Source organism: Copadichromis virginalis, linkage group LG5 (genome assembly GCF_057382275.1).
Source record: "Copadichromis virginalis isolate Kocher_CV1m ecotype Utaka linkage group LG5, C_Virginalis_male_GT1.1, whole genome shotgun sequence".
NCBI lineage: Eukaryota > Metazoa > Chordata > Actinopteri > Cichliformes > Cichlidae > Copadichromis > Copadichromis virginalis.
Genome location: NC_140622.1, coordinates 19,403,342 through 19,420,809, shown reverse-complemented (window position 1 = coordinate 19,420,809; position 17,468 = coordinate 19,403,342). Strand labels below are relative to the sequence as shown.

At 41.7% G+C, this 17,468-nt stretch overlaps 1 protein-coding gene across 3 annotated transcripts in view; it reads left to right on the top strand.

The window, feature by feature from the left end:
* rargb (retinoic acid receptor, gamma b) overlaps positions 1-17,468 on the top strand; it is a 50,959-nt gene that overhangs the window by 13,991 nt on the left and 19,500 nt on the right. For all 3 annotated transcript variants that reach the window (XM_085456491.1, XM_085456490.1, XM_085456488.1), the window contains one exon: positions 10,523-10,884. In XM_085456491.1, the coding sequence (XP_085312617.1) occupies positions 10,716-10,884 (169 nt within the window). In that variant the 5' untranslated portion in view covers positions 10,523-10,715. The remainder of the gene's footprint in view (positions 1-10,522; positions 10,885-17,468) is intronic.

Genomic DNA, 17,468 nt, shown 5'->3' with positions numbered 1-17,468 from the left:
ATAGGACATAAACAACTGGGTGTAAAATGATGCATATTATATTAGAGCGATCACAAGGTGGAGAACGGTTGAGAGACTCACTGAATATGGCTTCTCTTCTCTTCACCTTTCTTTTCATCAGTTGTTCATTTTCTCTCTTGGCAGATCTCTGTAGAGTGCCGGCTATTGAGCGCCGCTAACTCCAGGTTGGCTCTCTTCAGCATTTGAGGTTTAATATTTATGATCCATCTGCAGTTGGTTAGGCCTTGTTTGTTTAATTGTTTTAAAAGCTGCTAGAGACGATATTTGTTTGCTTGCCTGTGCATGTGTTTGGGTGTGTTAGATAAAACGCGTTTAACTGCATTGCAATCTCATCATTGTTCTGTACAAGACTGACAGCCCCTCAGGCTGAGAAGGATGTCTGGCTCCTCTCTCTTTCTCTCCTTTATTCCCTCTGTCTCACTGACTTCTTTCTCCTTTATTTCGTCTCCCTTACACAGCTTCCATCTTTTTTTTTCTTATCCATGTCAGCTGAGTTTCATTTTATATGGGTTGCTCTCTTGGTTACTACATATAAATGGAAACTTGGAACTTCCAGAACAAAGAAGCGAGAGCTTGCTACTTGCTTTTGAGAGTGGAGGACACAAATGTTTTCTTGTTCCTCAGAATTACATATTGTCCACAGAGTTATTTAGAGAGATTTTAGTGAGAGTGCACTGGCTGTGGTTCGCTCTAACGTTCCCAATTGGCTTCAGAGATTTGGACGTAACTTGTAACATTCATTGTTGCTTTCGCTGCACTTTCCCCCCCAAACAAGGCTCAATGTGTCTCACTGTGCCTAAAGAGCATCTCAGTGTTTTTAATCATGGCCCAGGGCTGCTCTTCAGCACAGGCTATGGCTTTAAACGCTCTTCTAATCCTCTCTGTGGTGGAACAGCGAGAAACAGACTGAGGATGTGTATGTGTGTGTTTGTGTGTTTCACATTTGACTTTAATACTAAGTGAAAAGCTGCCTACTGAACGCCTCAGTAAGGTCTGACCCACGACTGAGCTGATGAGCCTCAAGCAACAGGAGCTGACCCCAGCGCCAACATGGAGAGCCTCAGTAGCCCACAGGGTACCTTCACATAATGACAACATTGTGCCATTTACGAAACATTACTATCACTAGCATCATCCCAATTAGCGCCGCTAACACAGAATTGCCTCCTTGTTATTCCAAGTCATGCCACGTCTCGTCTTTTAAATGTGTTCACCAAAGCGAAGCTAAGAATTACAGTCAATTCACATTTTTTGGCAAGTTCGCATAGTAGCATCACAGGATCAGTGTTTTGTCTGCTGAGATTTATTTTGATTCAATTCGATTCACATGGGCCTAGAGATCAGTTGGCAACCACCTTGCAACCACTGGTGGGCAGGGAAAAACAACCTGCAACTCATTGGTGAAATTAGTTGCCGAGGCATAAGTTGTTGCACTTAAAACCACCTTGCTATTCCTCCTCTTTGTTTTGTTTGCTAACAGTTTGCCATAGTCATCACCATGAACCTGTAAAGAGTGTGATGGAAATGAGAAACCGTGACCGTTTGACCTGTTGCATATGTATTTCTGGGAGTTCCTTTCTCAAGGCATAAATATAGGGAGGTGAATGATTAAATCTAGATTGCAATCAGATTTAGTAACATTTGCAACCTGCAATTTGTTGCTAATTGCACCTGTGTTTAGAAAACAGCGCAACTTTTGTAAATCACCCATAAAACTAGCCGGACCTATGAGCGCTATCTGAGGATTGCAATCGCACACTATGTTTCCCCATTTAGAAAATCTTGCACTCCAGAACTTGTTGATTTCAGCAGTAAAGCACAACTTTTACTTTGAAGCCAAACGTCTTTTCTAAATTTCACCACAACTTGGTTGTTAATCCTATGCAATGCGAGTGTGCAGCCAACCGGATTTGAGTCTTTGGCGAGCAGATTCTGGCCCTTGGGCCTTATGTTTGACACCCCTGCTGTAATAAGATGGATGTGTTGCAAAGATTCGGAAGGATATTTATCAGTAACAATACTTGAAAAATAGCTATGAAATAGTATCTTGATACCTAATATTTACATTCGAGTGTACAGTGTCGACGAAGCGAACGACATAATTGCGTGCATAAATTGAAAATATGTGTTCCCCACAGCCAGATTATAAGATGGCTGTCAGACACTGATGGTTTATGGCAAAGCAGTATTTGTACTCCTCAAAAGACATTTTTATATGTCAGTTTGACATAAAATATAGTACGGTCATTTGTTGGAAAATCTAATTACGCTGTTTATGGGTGATGGTGCCTGTTTTTTCTCCTCTGTAATGGTGTTTGTGTGTCAGTGTATGCATTTTCTACTCGCCCCGTCCAGCATAGCTCATGTCTGACTGACTGCACTCACTAAGCCAGATTAGTTTGTGGTTTATGGTTTACAGCTAATTGTCCCCGCTGAAGTCATGTTTTTCCTTGCATTTGGCTGTTTTTCGGGGGACTTTTCAACCTTTGTGTCCGCTCACACTCAGCAGAGTTTGGGCTCTTTATTTCCTTACCGTCTCCATAGATACATCTGTATCTATGGTTCACTTTCAACAAAACCTTTCTCTGCATTTGTTTCCATTAGAAATTCCTCTCTAGCCTGTAAGCACATTTTTAGTCTGCACGCCAAAAGAAGCTGAATACATAGAATACTGTTTGCTTGATCTTACAGTGACAATGGCGAGTAGATTACAGAAAGAGAGAGGGGGACAGATGCAGATAAGCAAAGCTCAGATCCACAAAAGAACTACACAAGAATAAGCCTGTAGCACTTTACCATTGAATACCTGCCTATTTTCCAGCTGACGCACATCGCCCTGGATTGAACTACACTTGATGCTTTGAAAAAAAGAATGACTAAATGGTTGGGTAGAGTGAGACCATCTTTTGAACTTAATGAAACCAAAACAAAAAAAAATTGAAGTGAAGAAACGGCCGTTTTAAGTTTGAGTGACCTTTTTCTCAGCCCGACAGACCAGAGCATTTCGTTGGCCTCGATGTCGGAGCCGAGCGCGTTCCAGTAGTCGTAAAAGCGAGGAAAACAGGATTTGCTTTGCTGCTAAGCAAAGTATAGCCATCCATGCATCACTAGAAATGCACCGCGATGCTGTTCACATGTGCTGCCACCATCTTGGATTGTTTAGCCGAGGTCGACGGGGCCGCTTCGACTTTTTGCGTTGGATTTCTGACTTGAAGGGGCGTTTCAGTTAAAAATTCCAGCCAAGGACTCAGAAATTCCAACTTCCAACGTTTATGTGTTTAATATCAGATAAACTATGTTTTGTAAACGCTTGAAACATTGTCACACTTTGCATAATCAATAAACAGAAAACGCTGTTGTGTAATACATCAAATGTGCCAACACTGAGCGCTTATTCACCACTTGATCAAATACAATAGGGGCCAGTGTTGCCAACTTAGCGACTTTGTCGCTATATTTAGCGAGTTTTCAGACCCCTTAGCGACTTTTTTCCTAAAAAAAAGTCGCTAAAAAAAGACATGAAAGCGCGTATCGCTTTTACTCTCAACAAGCAGCGGGTGCTGTAACGCAGTCAGTTCTTCTTTTACTCTTTTTACTCTTATGCTGTTTTGTGGATCACAAGGTTTAAAACTACTTATAAACACACACACACAATGTAACTCCACCAGAGTGCCTATTTCGGGTCACTTTTGCCGGTCCAAGCCCAGGTAAAAACAATAATTGCTAAAAGAAATTTAATTTGTAGTTCTAAATAAACTCTAAATGCATTTAGGACGTTTTTTACTCACTTTATGTCTCTTCCACGAGGTTATTTCTCTCTCCAACAACATAGGTTACAGGTACATTAGCATGACCAATTATGCAAATGAGGCGATGACGTCATTTAGCGACTTCTAGCGACTTTTAGGACAACCGCTAGCGATTTTCCTTACTGAGGAGTTGGCAACACTGATAGGGGCATCGGTGATGTGGAGCAGAGCATTCATTGTGTGCGGCTCCAGTTTGTAGTAGCTGGATCTCCTCCAAGCATGAGCTCTGTGTCACCTCTGTGCTCCACCCAGACAGCAACACGCGTTTACATGACCAAGCCTGTTAGTACAAAATCTTAAGATTTACCTTGTAAAACTGGTCATATATTCCTTAATTCAGTAAACTTCCATGTATGCAAAGTTCCCTGAATTTTTCAAACCTCAGACAATATCAAATCCCCCCCCCGGCACAAGAGCTCTGTGATGGTTTTGCCACAGATACAAATGCAGTGTTTACCTCATGTAGTTAAAAGCATGAAGAGCAACGTTCAACAAAACAGTACACAGAGACTGGAAACAACCTCTCTGTGGTCAATCTTTCCACACTGCATCACTGGCACACAAAAAACTGCCTAACCGTATTCCAGATCATCCTTACAAGGAGAAACCCAGCTCACCCTAAATGCGGTGATATTCTAAGAGCAGTAAGGCTTTGATATTTAAGAATCAAAGGATCAAACTCTAAGCTGTGCTTGGATTCAGAGTGGCTGATGATCCGACCTTAGCTCTTTAACGCCTGATCTATCATATTGATATATGAGGTTTTTGGGAATTCCATTTTTTAGTTCATCATAGAGATACGACATCATTCATCATCAGAGAGAATAAAAATCATCATCTCAGTATAAAAAATAATAATCACAGTCTAAATATAAGGGCTCACAAATGTCAGCAGATTCCTGGAGGGAGATAGCTGAAACTACTGAAATGGATGTGAGGGAATGTACGAAGTGGAAAAACCTGAGGGACAATTACGCTCGCCACAAAAAAGAGCCGGGAACCTGGAGGGAAAAAAGTCCCGGCATTTTATTTTTTTCCGTCGCCACATATGAACAGGACCACAGGAACTAACGCACACACAAGCATAAATGTGGGCAACGATGTTTTTTCAGTTTCTTTTCTTTTATGTAATTGGCCTATTTAAAAATCATGTTATAAATGTTACACGTGTGCATGATACACCGAGCTTTCGCACATAGGTTTGTGTGGAGCTTATTTTTCTGGTGTGATGCTGATGTATTGTTTCACAATAGCACACAGCAGAAGTTTTGGATTCTGAGTGATGCTAGTTTTCTTTCTTAGTGTGAGTGCTTTTTCATTTCTGTGGCACTGTGGCTTTCTGCTGGGACCAGACCTCCAGTCCCTATTGTGGCCAGAGGAGAGGATGTAGTAAATGTTGAGCGAGGATTCAGAGAGGAGTTAGGCTAGAAACATTTTCTGCTACCACTCTTTTCTCAGACACTAAAGTCTTAATTTATCTGTCTGACTGAAAATGTTAAGGCACATTATCTCCGCGCCAACAGAGCTTTTATTGAAGTTGTGACCAAATTGTCAATACGCCAAAGACTGATGATCTGTCACCAGACCAAGGCTATTTCCTGAGGCTGCTACTGCAGTGTTAGCCCGACTCCACCCTGCATAATGTGTTTTTACAGTTTTACAAAACGCCTTGCCACAGAGAAAAAGAAATCATTTGGTAATTTGGCAAAGAAATCATTTTCTTTTAAAGCAATGGTGGAAGCCGAGCTTATTTCCATGCTAAGGTGGATAATTGTAAAAACATGCCCCTTTGTCAGCATGATTCTGTATATTGGCCATTTGTCACCTGTCAAAACAACTTATCTGCCTAAATGAACTCTTAAAATAATGACTCTTGGTTTTTTTTTGTGGACAAATGGGACTGTTTAGTCAGTGTGTGGACAGCTTTCTGCTGTATCTCTGTGTTCTTATATAGCACCTTTCTGCTCACCTTGAGGACTCAAAGCACTTTATGCAACATGTATCATTGACCCATTCACACACACACATTCATACATGCTTTCTGTCTAACATGCACGAGTGTGAATGAGCAACTCGAGGTTCAGTATCTTGCTCAAGGATCCAGGACCTGAACCACCAATCTTCCAATTAGTGGATGACCTGCTCTACCTCCTGAGCCACAAAACTGCAGTTATTCAGTTTTTAGATTTGAATACAGCCAATCACTAGTGCTGCTATTAAGCTTTGTTTACTTTGATTTTGTTTCTTCTTTTTCTTCAGGAGACTTTAAAACAGAGGCTAGGCTGGTTAGAAGCGTAGGATAATAGAAAAAGTAGTTTAAAACACAGTGTGGGTGCAGTTTGAACCCACTTGCCTTTTAATTAAATGGTGGCTGTTATATGGGGTTTTGTGGCTTCCAAACCAAAGAAAATATTGCACTTGCCCTTTTGTTCAGGCGTTTTTGCAGGAACACAGATCTCCATAAAACAACCTGGGGGTGGTTTGTAAACTCTTGTTTAATATAAAAAATTTCAAATGCTGCCAACTGAAAAGAGCACAAGTATTGACAGGGTCCCCTTTCACAGATGATTGGAAGTTTTGTTGGCAAAGTCCTCCAACCATTTGTAGTACCATGCCTACGCATGGCTTGCGTAAGTGTTGCATCTGGTTAGTTAATCCTGGGAAAGGGAGACATTAATAGCATGATGCTTACATGTTAGATTTGGTGAGGCCAACTCCTGAAATGCTAGTCTGTGTGTGTGTGCATGCGTTTGTGTGTGTGTGGTTTCATAACTATAACCTCAAGCCGAATTGGGTTGGAAAAACCCATAAAGTTCAGTAACACTTACACCCAGGATAACTGAATCCAGATAATGCTCCTAATAAGAGCTTAAAACATGCTATTCAGAAAGTGGTTTTTTGACTTTCGTCTGTTTACAGCTGAACAAAAGTGTTGCGACACTGCATCAAAGACAATGATGTGGCTCCAGTACGTGTGGTTTGATGGAAGTTAAGAGAAAACAAGCTAATAACACTGCTGGAAACCCCCATCCTTTTTTTCTTTGCAGCAAGTCTGTTTTTTTTCATCCTCAAAAATCTGGGAGAAAAAAAAGAGCATCAGTTTTATGTGTGTGTGTGTGTGTGTGTGTGTGTGTGTGTGTGTGTGTGTGTGTGTGTGTGTGTGTGTCAGCACGACCAGGACCAGATGACCCAATTTGACCTGACCCAGCCAGGTCTCATAAAAGCAGCGTTTAGGCCAGGAGGCCTGGAGACACAGCGCCACTTTTGTTGGTCTACTGAAGGTGTATTCCCCCCGGAGGCAGAATGAGGGGGTGGGGGTGTCGCTCATTAGAGAGAAAGAAACCAGTCCTTGGCTTGGGCACTCATTATTTCATAGTTTATTAGTGGAAATAAAGTAGTTTCTTTATTTTTATGTATGTTTTCTGCAACCGCTCTGCCCACTCCTCTCCCCCCCCCCATACTGCCGTACCACAGTCTGCTCATTCTGTTATTAATGCCATTTGCAGTATGGCTCTAATTAACAGGACTCTGCTCACTTTTTACACGTGGCCTGCCAGATGCTTGAAACTCCCTCATATGCCCCCCCCCTCTCTCTCTTTCCCTCTTTTCCTTTGTTTCCCTCTTTTTTCCATCTTTTTCCTCGGCTTTCGACACTTGATTTTTTCTTCTTCATCCCAATCCTTTTATACATCTGGCTTTCAGGCTTTCATAGTACTGATTTCACCCTTTGAAATCGATTGGTTAAAGAGTCAACTCGAAGTTGCTGCATCTGCGATAGGATTCTCTGTCCTATATTTACTACTTCATTCTTCAAGGTCAATTGCCGCTTTCAATGGTGCTTCGGCATGTGTGAACATTGTGTGTTTTCCACTGATTACTTGCCCATGAACATGATTAAAGTCAAAGAACATCTGTGCGCACTCGCCGCGGCAGCCTGCGTGTCCGTTCTTGACTGTCTCGCCGTGTCCTGCTTTCAGAGAGACATGCGTATGCATAAGTTTTACAAAACGTGGCCATTCCACACCGCGCGTGTAATCCTGCACACTTTGTCCGACCTGTGTTTGACATTCTTTAATCGTCAAACACGAAACGGCTTTGTGAAAAACAGTTGCAGGGACTCTCCCTGACCACAGCAGAGCCAAGCAGTTACAGAAAATGTGTCAATACGGGAAATATGACTTTTAAAACAACACTCACTGCGCTGACTTTGTGGCTTTGTGTGTACGTGTAACGTCTACTGTATGTGTGCGTTTGTGGGAGAAAGTGGACGTAAAAGACTTTTTCCTCTAGTAATCGCACACTGTAGATTAGTTGAATAGTTGGTCCACCCTATTACTGTCAGTGACAGTGAGAAGCACTTTAGTGGTAACACGAATTAAAATCAGTAGCACTACGCTGTGTTTCCCTTTTTAAAGTTGTCAGATAAATCATTCAGACCGCCACTTCACGTGAATCTATAATCAGTAATAACAAAGTTAAACCATATTTTTAATACCTTTCACGTTTCTTTTACAAAAGTATTTAGTACCTCTTTATTCAATACTTTGTAGAGGCCCCTTTGGCAGCGGATGCAACTTTTGAGTGTTTTTGGTTTCTGCAAACTATGCGCACCTAAATTTGGGCAGTTTGTTCCGTTCCTCCTGCCAGATCCTCTGAGGCACCATCAGATTGGTTGGGAAGCATCAGTGAGTGCTTTGGCCGGGCTGCTGCTAAAGGACACTCAAACACTATCAGCCAACCTCTAAGTGACTCCAGGGTTGTTGAGGTTGTGTACTTTGGGTCGAAATTGAACTGAAAGGTGAGCTGTTTCCTAATCTCACTTTGGAAAAGGGTTTTCTTCAAGTGTCTTTCTGTATGTCCCTGCTGCTGAAAATAACCCTCTCATAGCATGATGCTACAACCACCATGCTTCCCTCTAAAAGGCAGGGGTCACCGGTGGACCACGCACAGTCCACTTTGATCTGTAGATGACCTGAGCAGGAAAGAATCGCTCCCCTTTCCCATCTTCTGTCCAACTACTGTCATTACTAAAAAATACTTCTATTATAACACCAAAGAATTGTGTCATCATGGCTCCTGGGCCTATAGGTGTTGCATTCTTCTTAGTGTATATATATATATATATATATATATATATATAAAAATAAAAAAACACATTGCAAACTTTCAAATGGGCATCATTAGACCTAGTTTTGGTCCACTGGCCATATGTTTGACACCTATGAGCCAGGTGAGGACCACACAGATAGTGTTTAGAGAGGTCAGTGTTCACTCATCACGCTTTCTTTTCTTTTTTTCTCATAGATGCTGTTTAGCAAATACCAAGCTGGCTTCTCTCTGCCATAAAGACATGATTGATGGAGCACAATTGAAAAGGTTGTCCTTCCAGCAGCTTCTCTGCAGAGGCCGTCTGAAGGCCGTTAGTTTTCTGGCCACCTCTGGCAGAGAAGCCTTCTAGCTCAGTTACTTGGTTTGACCAGTTTGATCATATATGACTTTCCACACCTTTAAGAGTTCCTTGGATTTTGTACTGTGAACGATTAAAGCATACATCCAAAAGATGTGTGCCGCACAGCTTCCATGGCAGCTGCTATTTTTAGCTTGCTCCCGAGAAGTCCCCTTGACCACTTACACCGCGCAACTCTGCAATTTTCGTTCTTTCAAACTGATCCAAATTTAACATGAAGTAACATCGTTAGTGATGACAGCGCACTAGCTGACCAACCTTTTGTTCACACCTTTCTCTCTGTAGACATACAGACAGATAGATCGATCAAGACATGACTTGCTTTTGAAGACGAAGCGCTGATACATCCTCTTTGTTTTTTGTTGTTACTTAGAACTAAGTGTGCGTATCTGCTGAATCAGAGCGTTAGTCATACAGTTGTAGTTCAGTGTAGGACATTTGTAAATTCATAATTCTCTCACTGTGCCTCTCACCCACCCTGGGTGTTGGATTCCCATGCTGAAGCAGGCCCAAAACAACAAGACATTCTTTGGCCGAGCTGTATTTACCACAGCCCAACCACAAAGACTTAAGCTCCACCCACTCATGAAATCACGAAGGGGATGGGAGTCATAGAGTAAGATGATATGAGGGCTGCCCTAATTTAACTTTTTGGATGGGCCACAGTGTTAATCCTGAGAGACGGTTAAAGGTGAGAAAAGTTGCACTCATTGAGCAGCTTTAAGGCAGTGGAGGAAAAGTGACTTTCTTTTGCTTTTTTCCGTTAAAATGTGAATGAGTAATTTTGTGTGTGCATGTGTGTGTGTGTTCCTGTAAAGGGTTAACTTTACCCATGTTGTAGCTGGCCGCTCTCGGGCAGGCTGGCAGGAGTCAGGCTGGCAGGGGAAACAGAGAGACCCTTTATAGTACAGTTCTGCTGATTTAAATCATATGGCATTGCCTAAAATTATTGCACTACTTGGAAGACAGACAAAAAGAAGGATGAAAGTTTTGTACTCCCCTCTGCTTCAGCTCTCGCAACTGCTTCTTCGACACTTCTGTTTCCTTTTCTACGTCTTTCTCTAATTTGGCTTCGTGGTTGGAGTTTGCTTTTTTAGGTATCTCAGGTTTGTGCTCAAAGTTAAAGATTTTTGAATGAATTGATGGGATTGTTAAAACGTTAGGTGAGTTTAAAGTTAATAGGCATATTTAGCCATTCTTTCTTCTCTTCTCTCCTTCTCTACAGAGTCTGGACCCGGCCAGGTTTTGGTTGCTTGCTTTCATCCCTCTTACCTCTCTGTGAGTGCAGACGGGCCCGCAGCTTTGAGGGGCTGAATGGCACTAGTCTGTTTCAAGCTCAGCAGAGGCTCCTGACGAGGAAGAAGAAACGGCAAGAAATTCTGAGAAACGTCATCTAAACCACCACTGTACTTGTCACGATGGCGGCCAACAGAGAGCACCAAGTGCGTCACATGACGGGTTACCCTCGTGCCATGTACCCCTTCACCTTTAACTCCATGCGGAGCCACTCCCCCTTTGACCTGCTGGCCAGTAGTCACCTTTTTGGCCGTTTTGGCGCAGACCTCCCCAAAGAGATGGCTGCATTGTGTAAGTATTAAAGTTTACTATAATTGTTATATGTTGCTCTGAAGATGTGTATTATTGGCAGTTTGAAGCAGTTCATGTGTCCATTATGTTTCTTTAAGCATTTTTTAAAATTGTTTGTATGAGAACCGTGATGTAACCGGTTACTTCACTAATCCTTAAAGCACCACATCATATAACTGTCTTAAAAATGCCACAGTGTCACATAATAACAACGGTTTAAACTAGTGTAAAGTTCAGTCAGGAGGCAAGAAATCAGAATCTCACACCCCTACACATGACAAGACAGTGTGTCCAATGTCTGTCTCCTGACCACTGCTTTTCAGTGTAAGACATTAGAGACTCCACAGTTTTGTAAAAAAGTCTTTAGGGCCAATTTGAGGTTATAATAAGGCTTTAGATCATGCACTGCTGAAGCGAAGAGAAGAGAGTTTTTTCTTGTTTTGTTTAAAAAAAAACAAAAAACTTCCATGTGGTAAACCAGGCAGATGAGGGCAGGCTGGAAAAAGGGAAAAGAGTTTCTTACTTGATCCCAGAGTAAGCGGTGCTAGATCGAGAAAAAGTTCACTTTTTGAGTCACAGGGGGTGCTATTGCACTTCACTGTGACTCGATGACACAGAAAGTCGCTCGAAACGCTGAAATGTAAGGTTTGAACAAAGACAGATGCTAACCGTTGACTTAAAGGATGCAAAGCACTTAATCTGCTTCTTCTGCAACATACTTTTTGTTGAAAAGGACTTTTGTTATATCCACTTTTGTTATTAGTCACACATTAACAAGCCACAAATACTAAATCTGTGTTTTTGTTGATTAGAAAACTAACCTTTACAATACACAAAAAAAAATGTCTTACCTTAGTTTGATCTCTAATTGTCTGCAGAGCACGCTGCTCTATCCCTCTGTTTCAACACTGGAAAGCATTTATAGTTACAGTCTCAAATGCCCTGTCAGGCTGACATCAGGTTTATAAAACCCTGCTGAGCACACTTGTCAATCAGTGTGAGTTTGTGTCAGTGTGTGCACAGATGATGTGTTCACTGAGTTATCTGCTGATCTTTAGTCATTTTCTGGAGCCTCTCTCTACAAGAGGGAGATCTTCAGGCTAATGGCACTCAGGCTGTGATTACATCTTTGAGATGTCGCCTCTGGGACTGTAACAGATACACAGACAGAGACAGAAAGATTTAAGGGACAGCATGAAATATTCCAGATAGATGATTAGCGTCGCATGAAGCTCAGACAGACTGCCAGGTATGCACACTGTATGTAAATCAGTCAAATCGTTTTTGATATATTGGTATTTCAAATTTGTTTGCTAGTGTAGAAAAGACAGAGAAGAAAAGGTGTGAGAAAGATCCTGAATAAAATCTAGGATTACAGTTATGTGGCATTATCAGGACTCTATATGTCATTCCTTAGATTAGAGTTACGTGCACATATCTGTGGTCATTTTAACTTCTGTATAATTTACTACTTCAGCCTCTGTGTGCAAAGTGAAGATTAATATTATGATATATAATATTACATTGTTCAAATACAGTGTTGTGCAAAAATCTTGACTTATCCCTCATCTCTTTATATTTTGCTTGGAAAATGTGAAAGGGATACAAGGATATATAAGGAAAAACAGTTTGCACAGTTCTGACAGGGTTCAAAGTCAATATTTGGTATGACCACCTTTATTCTTCAACATGAATGCTCTTAGTCCAGCTTTCATGTGGTTTCTTTAAGAAACCTTCAGGAATAGTTCTCCAGGCTTTTTGAAGGACATTTCCTTAATGAAATGTCTTCTTGAAAGCCGTCCTTCCACTGAGACCATCTCTGATGAGGCTTCAGTGAACAGAAGATGGATCAGCTGAAAGGTCACGTGCATCTCTCAGATCCCGTGTAAGGTCTTTGCTGGATTTTTTTCTATTTCTTAAGGACATGAGTTTCAGATTCTGTTCATTTTCTTTAGGTAGGTTTATCCATTTTTAAGGAGACACCACATTGCAATATGCCAAATTTCCCAAGGTATATGTTATTGCTGGCATTTTCACGGTTTCAACTAAGGAAATGTGAATAAATGATGTGTTTTTGTGACAGGCTGCTAGTATCAAAGTGCCTTAAGATACAGATTAAAATTGCTTCTAAGTTTCTGCTTTGTACGTTTAAGTTATGTGTCTTTTCAATGCTTGAATACATCATTGGCCAGTGTTAAGTGTCTTAACAAGCAGACAATAAAAATTCCTCTGAAATGTTCAGTTACAAGATCTGGAGAAAGAATTAGCAGCAAATGTCCACGAAAAAACTTTAAAACACCTTGAGAAAGCCTGGAGAGCTATTCCTCAAGATCACTTAAAAATGACAATAAAGTCTGGCTCCGTGGAAGCAAAATGTGAAGAAATGAATGACACGTGACTTTTTCGCAGTACTGTACATGTCAGTACTTGAAAATACAGAATTTTTAAAAAATGGCTGTAATTAATCTGCAACTGGTATAGTGATATTGTTGTCCAACCCCTCAAATTAAAGCAGAGCTTGTGCTCTTTAAGCCTATATTTGCTATAACTGTAACTTTGATTTGTTTTGACACACAGTGTCCAAAAGTATTGAATCAAAATGTTTAGTAATGGTGCAACAAAGTAACACAGAATCATTTTAGTCAGAAAATCTGCTTTTGTCTCTACTGTTTTCTCTTATTAATAGATGGCAGAGACCTAAAACTGTACTGTAGGTTGTGGGTCAGCACCAAAGATTCAGGAATTACTGGTGTTTGTGTCTTTAACACATTCAACCCCGAGATATAAAACATGTATTTACAGAGCGGAGCATCATCAGCGCAGTCATGATTCAATTTGAGGCAAAACTTAGGATGTAGTATAATTCAAAGGAGGTGAGGAAAATAAAGAGATCACCTGTTCAGTCACCACCTACTCCCCTTTTCCTAACCATATGCACATCATTTGGGTTTTTGTGGAGCAGACTTTATATTTTTATAAAAGCACGAGAAGAAGAAGAACTCAGCTGATAAGCTAATGGCCTCAAGTTTGCCTCTCTATTCTCTCAAAAGTCAGAAATGCTGTTGGCCATGTCGAGGAAATTCTTGGTACGCAACATTTATTTTAAAGGCAGCAAAAAGAGTTGTGCTTGAGTTCGCTCCAAGTCTTTGTGAAGCTCTCACTCTGGTATCGGCTCCTCTCTGTATTGTATTACAAACAAATCGGTGTCTTGGGGCCACGGGCAAAACAGTGTTGAAATGTAAATTTAACGTTTCCACAAAAGATAAAATGCAGACGAACAAACACTGTAAAGTGCGTGAGTTTCATCATGTAAGTCAGTTTTAGAAGGACACAAAAAATACAAATCCATTCTGTAAACTTTTGTGCTTCACAGAGTTTCACTCGTGGGAAATTTCAGGTTTGTTTGTGCTTCATGTTATCTATGCCTTATATTCTATGTTCAGTGTGCTGACCACAAATATTAAGATGAGTAGAAGTCAAATACTTACACTTAATGGTCATTTTGTTAGATACGTGTTTTTAGTTGCTCATTAATGCAAATATCTAATCAGCCAAACACATGACGGCAACGCAATTCATTTAGCCGTGCCGTGGTTGTTAGTGCCAGACTGGCTGGTCTGAGTGTTTCAGAAACTGCCGAGGTACTGGAATCTTCCCACATGAGCATCTCTGGGGTTTACAGAGAATGGTCTAAAAAAGAAAAAATATCCAGTGAGTAGCAGTTTGTTAAAGGGCCTTGTTGATGTCAGCGGTCACAGGAGAATGGTAACTGCTTTGAGCTGATAGGGAGGCAACAGTAACTTAAGTAAGTGTTAGTTACAACCAAGGTATACAGAAGACCATGTCTGAATGCACACTATGTCAAACCTTGAAGCAGAATGGCTACAGAAGCAGAAGACCACACAAGGGTCAGCAAAAAACAGAAAACTGAGGTTCACCAAAACTGGACAGCAGAAGATCGGAAAAACATGTATTTTCTTGTCATACTTTTGGATCAGTTCGCACTTCCACAGCCTACACGAGTATTCTTGCTGACCACGTTTGTCCCTTTATAACCACAGAGTTCCCATCTTCTGGTGGCTGCTTCCAACAGGATAACTGCCACGTCACAAAGCTCCGATCATCTCAAACTGGTTTCTTGAATATGACATATGAGTTCACTGTACTCGAATAGCCTCCACAGTCGCCGGATCTCAATCCAACAGAATACAATGGGAAATGGGAGATTCACATCATAGATCCGCAGCCAATAAATGTTATTACACGGACCAAAATCTCTGAGGAATGTTTCAGTTATCATCATTATAATTTGGGAAAGGCGTTGACACGTTTCTCCACCAAGTGAATAAATTGAAAACTAATTGCTTTAACTCTGCAGGTATCCCGTATATAAACAGAGTTTACTGTGGCTGCCTGCCAAGAAGGGTTTCAATAGGAAGAATAACCCTCAAGTGTGGCTACAATAAATTACTTATCTCCCGGTAGTGTAGTAAGTGAATCAAAAGTTTATAAAAAAATTTCTGTGGAAGTTTGAGCGGGATTTGCAAATTAATTCAATCCATGCCCTAATCAGTGTGAGTGGAAAACTGGACTTTGTTTCCTAATGAGATGAAACTCGGAACATCCCTGGAGTTGAAATTAGCGGATATCCACATCAAAAGACCCCTGCTGTGTGTTTAATCATGCTCTGAGTTCTCTCTTCTTCCCCTAATAGCTGGACAAATTTGGCAAAACACACATGCGACTGATTTTGTCTGAGCCTTTCCTGCTCCTCCTGCTCCGGGTTTCCTAGAAGTTCTGTAAATACATTGCACGGTATCTGGATTTCACGTTGAATATCGATTGACGCCTCCTTTTGTTTTCTGGACACAAAATTGGTTATGAAAGTCTCGCAGGGAAGTGGTGAACACAATGTACCTTCGTAATTTCTCTACTAGTAACATCTTGTTCTTTGTAATGTTTTGAATGTGTGTGTGTGTGTGTGTGTGTGTGCACACGTGCGCGCGTGTGTGATATTAGTAATATGAACCTAATGGCTCAGAGTGAGGCTTGTGTGTTTTTCTTTTGTGTCTGTCATCACAAGCACTCTGTTTAAGCACATACACACATAATTGTCTGTGTGTCAGAACACACACACACACACATTTCCACTGCCACTCTGTAGGCTGCACATTCCAACACCCATGAATATCACAAACAGCAGTCTTGTGCTCCTTGCCTCACATTTGTGACTGTATTGGTGCGCTTACAGATGACCGCAGTGAGACTTTGTGCAAATAACTGTGGTTCAAGCAGGAGGAGGTGCCTGTGGAGAAATAGACAGAGAGAGAGAGGGAGAGAGGGGCCATTGTTCGGCGCTGTGTGTTTGTGTCAGACATGACGACAGGATGAATAGCCGAAGAACCTGATTGTGAATAGCTGTAATGCGACTCGGTCCTCCTACAAGTTGTGTGTGAGTGAGAGAAAAAGAGCAGGGACAGAGCTGAGCGGGGAGTCCTGTGTTTTAAGCTTCAAAGGCAAAGAGGGGCAATTTGCCGAGCCTAAAGTGCAGGCGTGAGCCCGTGTTTTGGTAAAATAGAAGGAAAATGATACAACTTCTTCGTCTTCTTTTTCCCTCCCTCTTTCGCATCCCCCCCTCGTTCATTTGTGTGCTTCTCTCCTCAAAGCAGCAACAGGGGGCAGGGTGCTGCAAGGCAGGGAGGGTAATTGTCTCAAGGTGTGGAGAGAGTTCTGCGGGCTTGTGCAGCTACGCTCCCCACAGTGCATCGTAGTGAGCGGGTGTGCGCTTGTGTGCACAGCTTGGCCAAGACCGAGGGGATGGCTAGAGGGCTAAGGGGCGAGATGAATATAAAAGTTAATCTGCTAAAACCGGCAGAGATTGTGTATGGTGTTTTCAAAATATTATATAAAGTTAAAAAAATGAGGAAGAATGGGTTCAGGATGTTGAGAGCAAAATAAACAAAAAAGCAGGGGGAAAACAAAGAAAGAAGAGAATTGTAATACGCGAGAGGAATATGAAGTGTTCAAAGCCACAGGCTGTTGGAAAGTCAGTGTGCAGGCGTGTACCCCTGCATGTGCACATGCGTGTGTGTGTATGAAGTGTGTGTGGGGGGTGTTAGAGCCCCAGTGGGGGTTTCTTCCAGAGTTCATCCCTCTTGAACGAGGGAAGGAAAGGGAGGAGGAGAGCGAGAGGAGGGAGGAGGGTGAGTGTGTCTCGTATACAAACTATCTAGACTTTGGGCCAGCGCGGTTCGCCTGCAGCTGAGCCGCACTTCGCCACACTTCAAGCATCCAGCACGCTCGGGGAGGGAGGATGACTGAATCCATTTGAATCAACGCAGAAGATTTTAATTGCGGCTGCACGTGCAATGAATTAGTGGCGAAAGAGAAACCTTAAAAAGGCGGTCAAAACTTTGTGCAGCATGAGAAAGTTGGGGAGAAAAAAAGTGAATTATTTATGTATTGAACCATTTGAACCAAAAAAAAAAGAGCCCATCAGGTTGCCGACCACGGATGGATTATTCATAAACTTTCGGGTGAAAAGTCGCTCTTTGTTGTCTGTGAGGCAGTATTTCATAAATCCA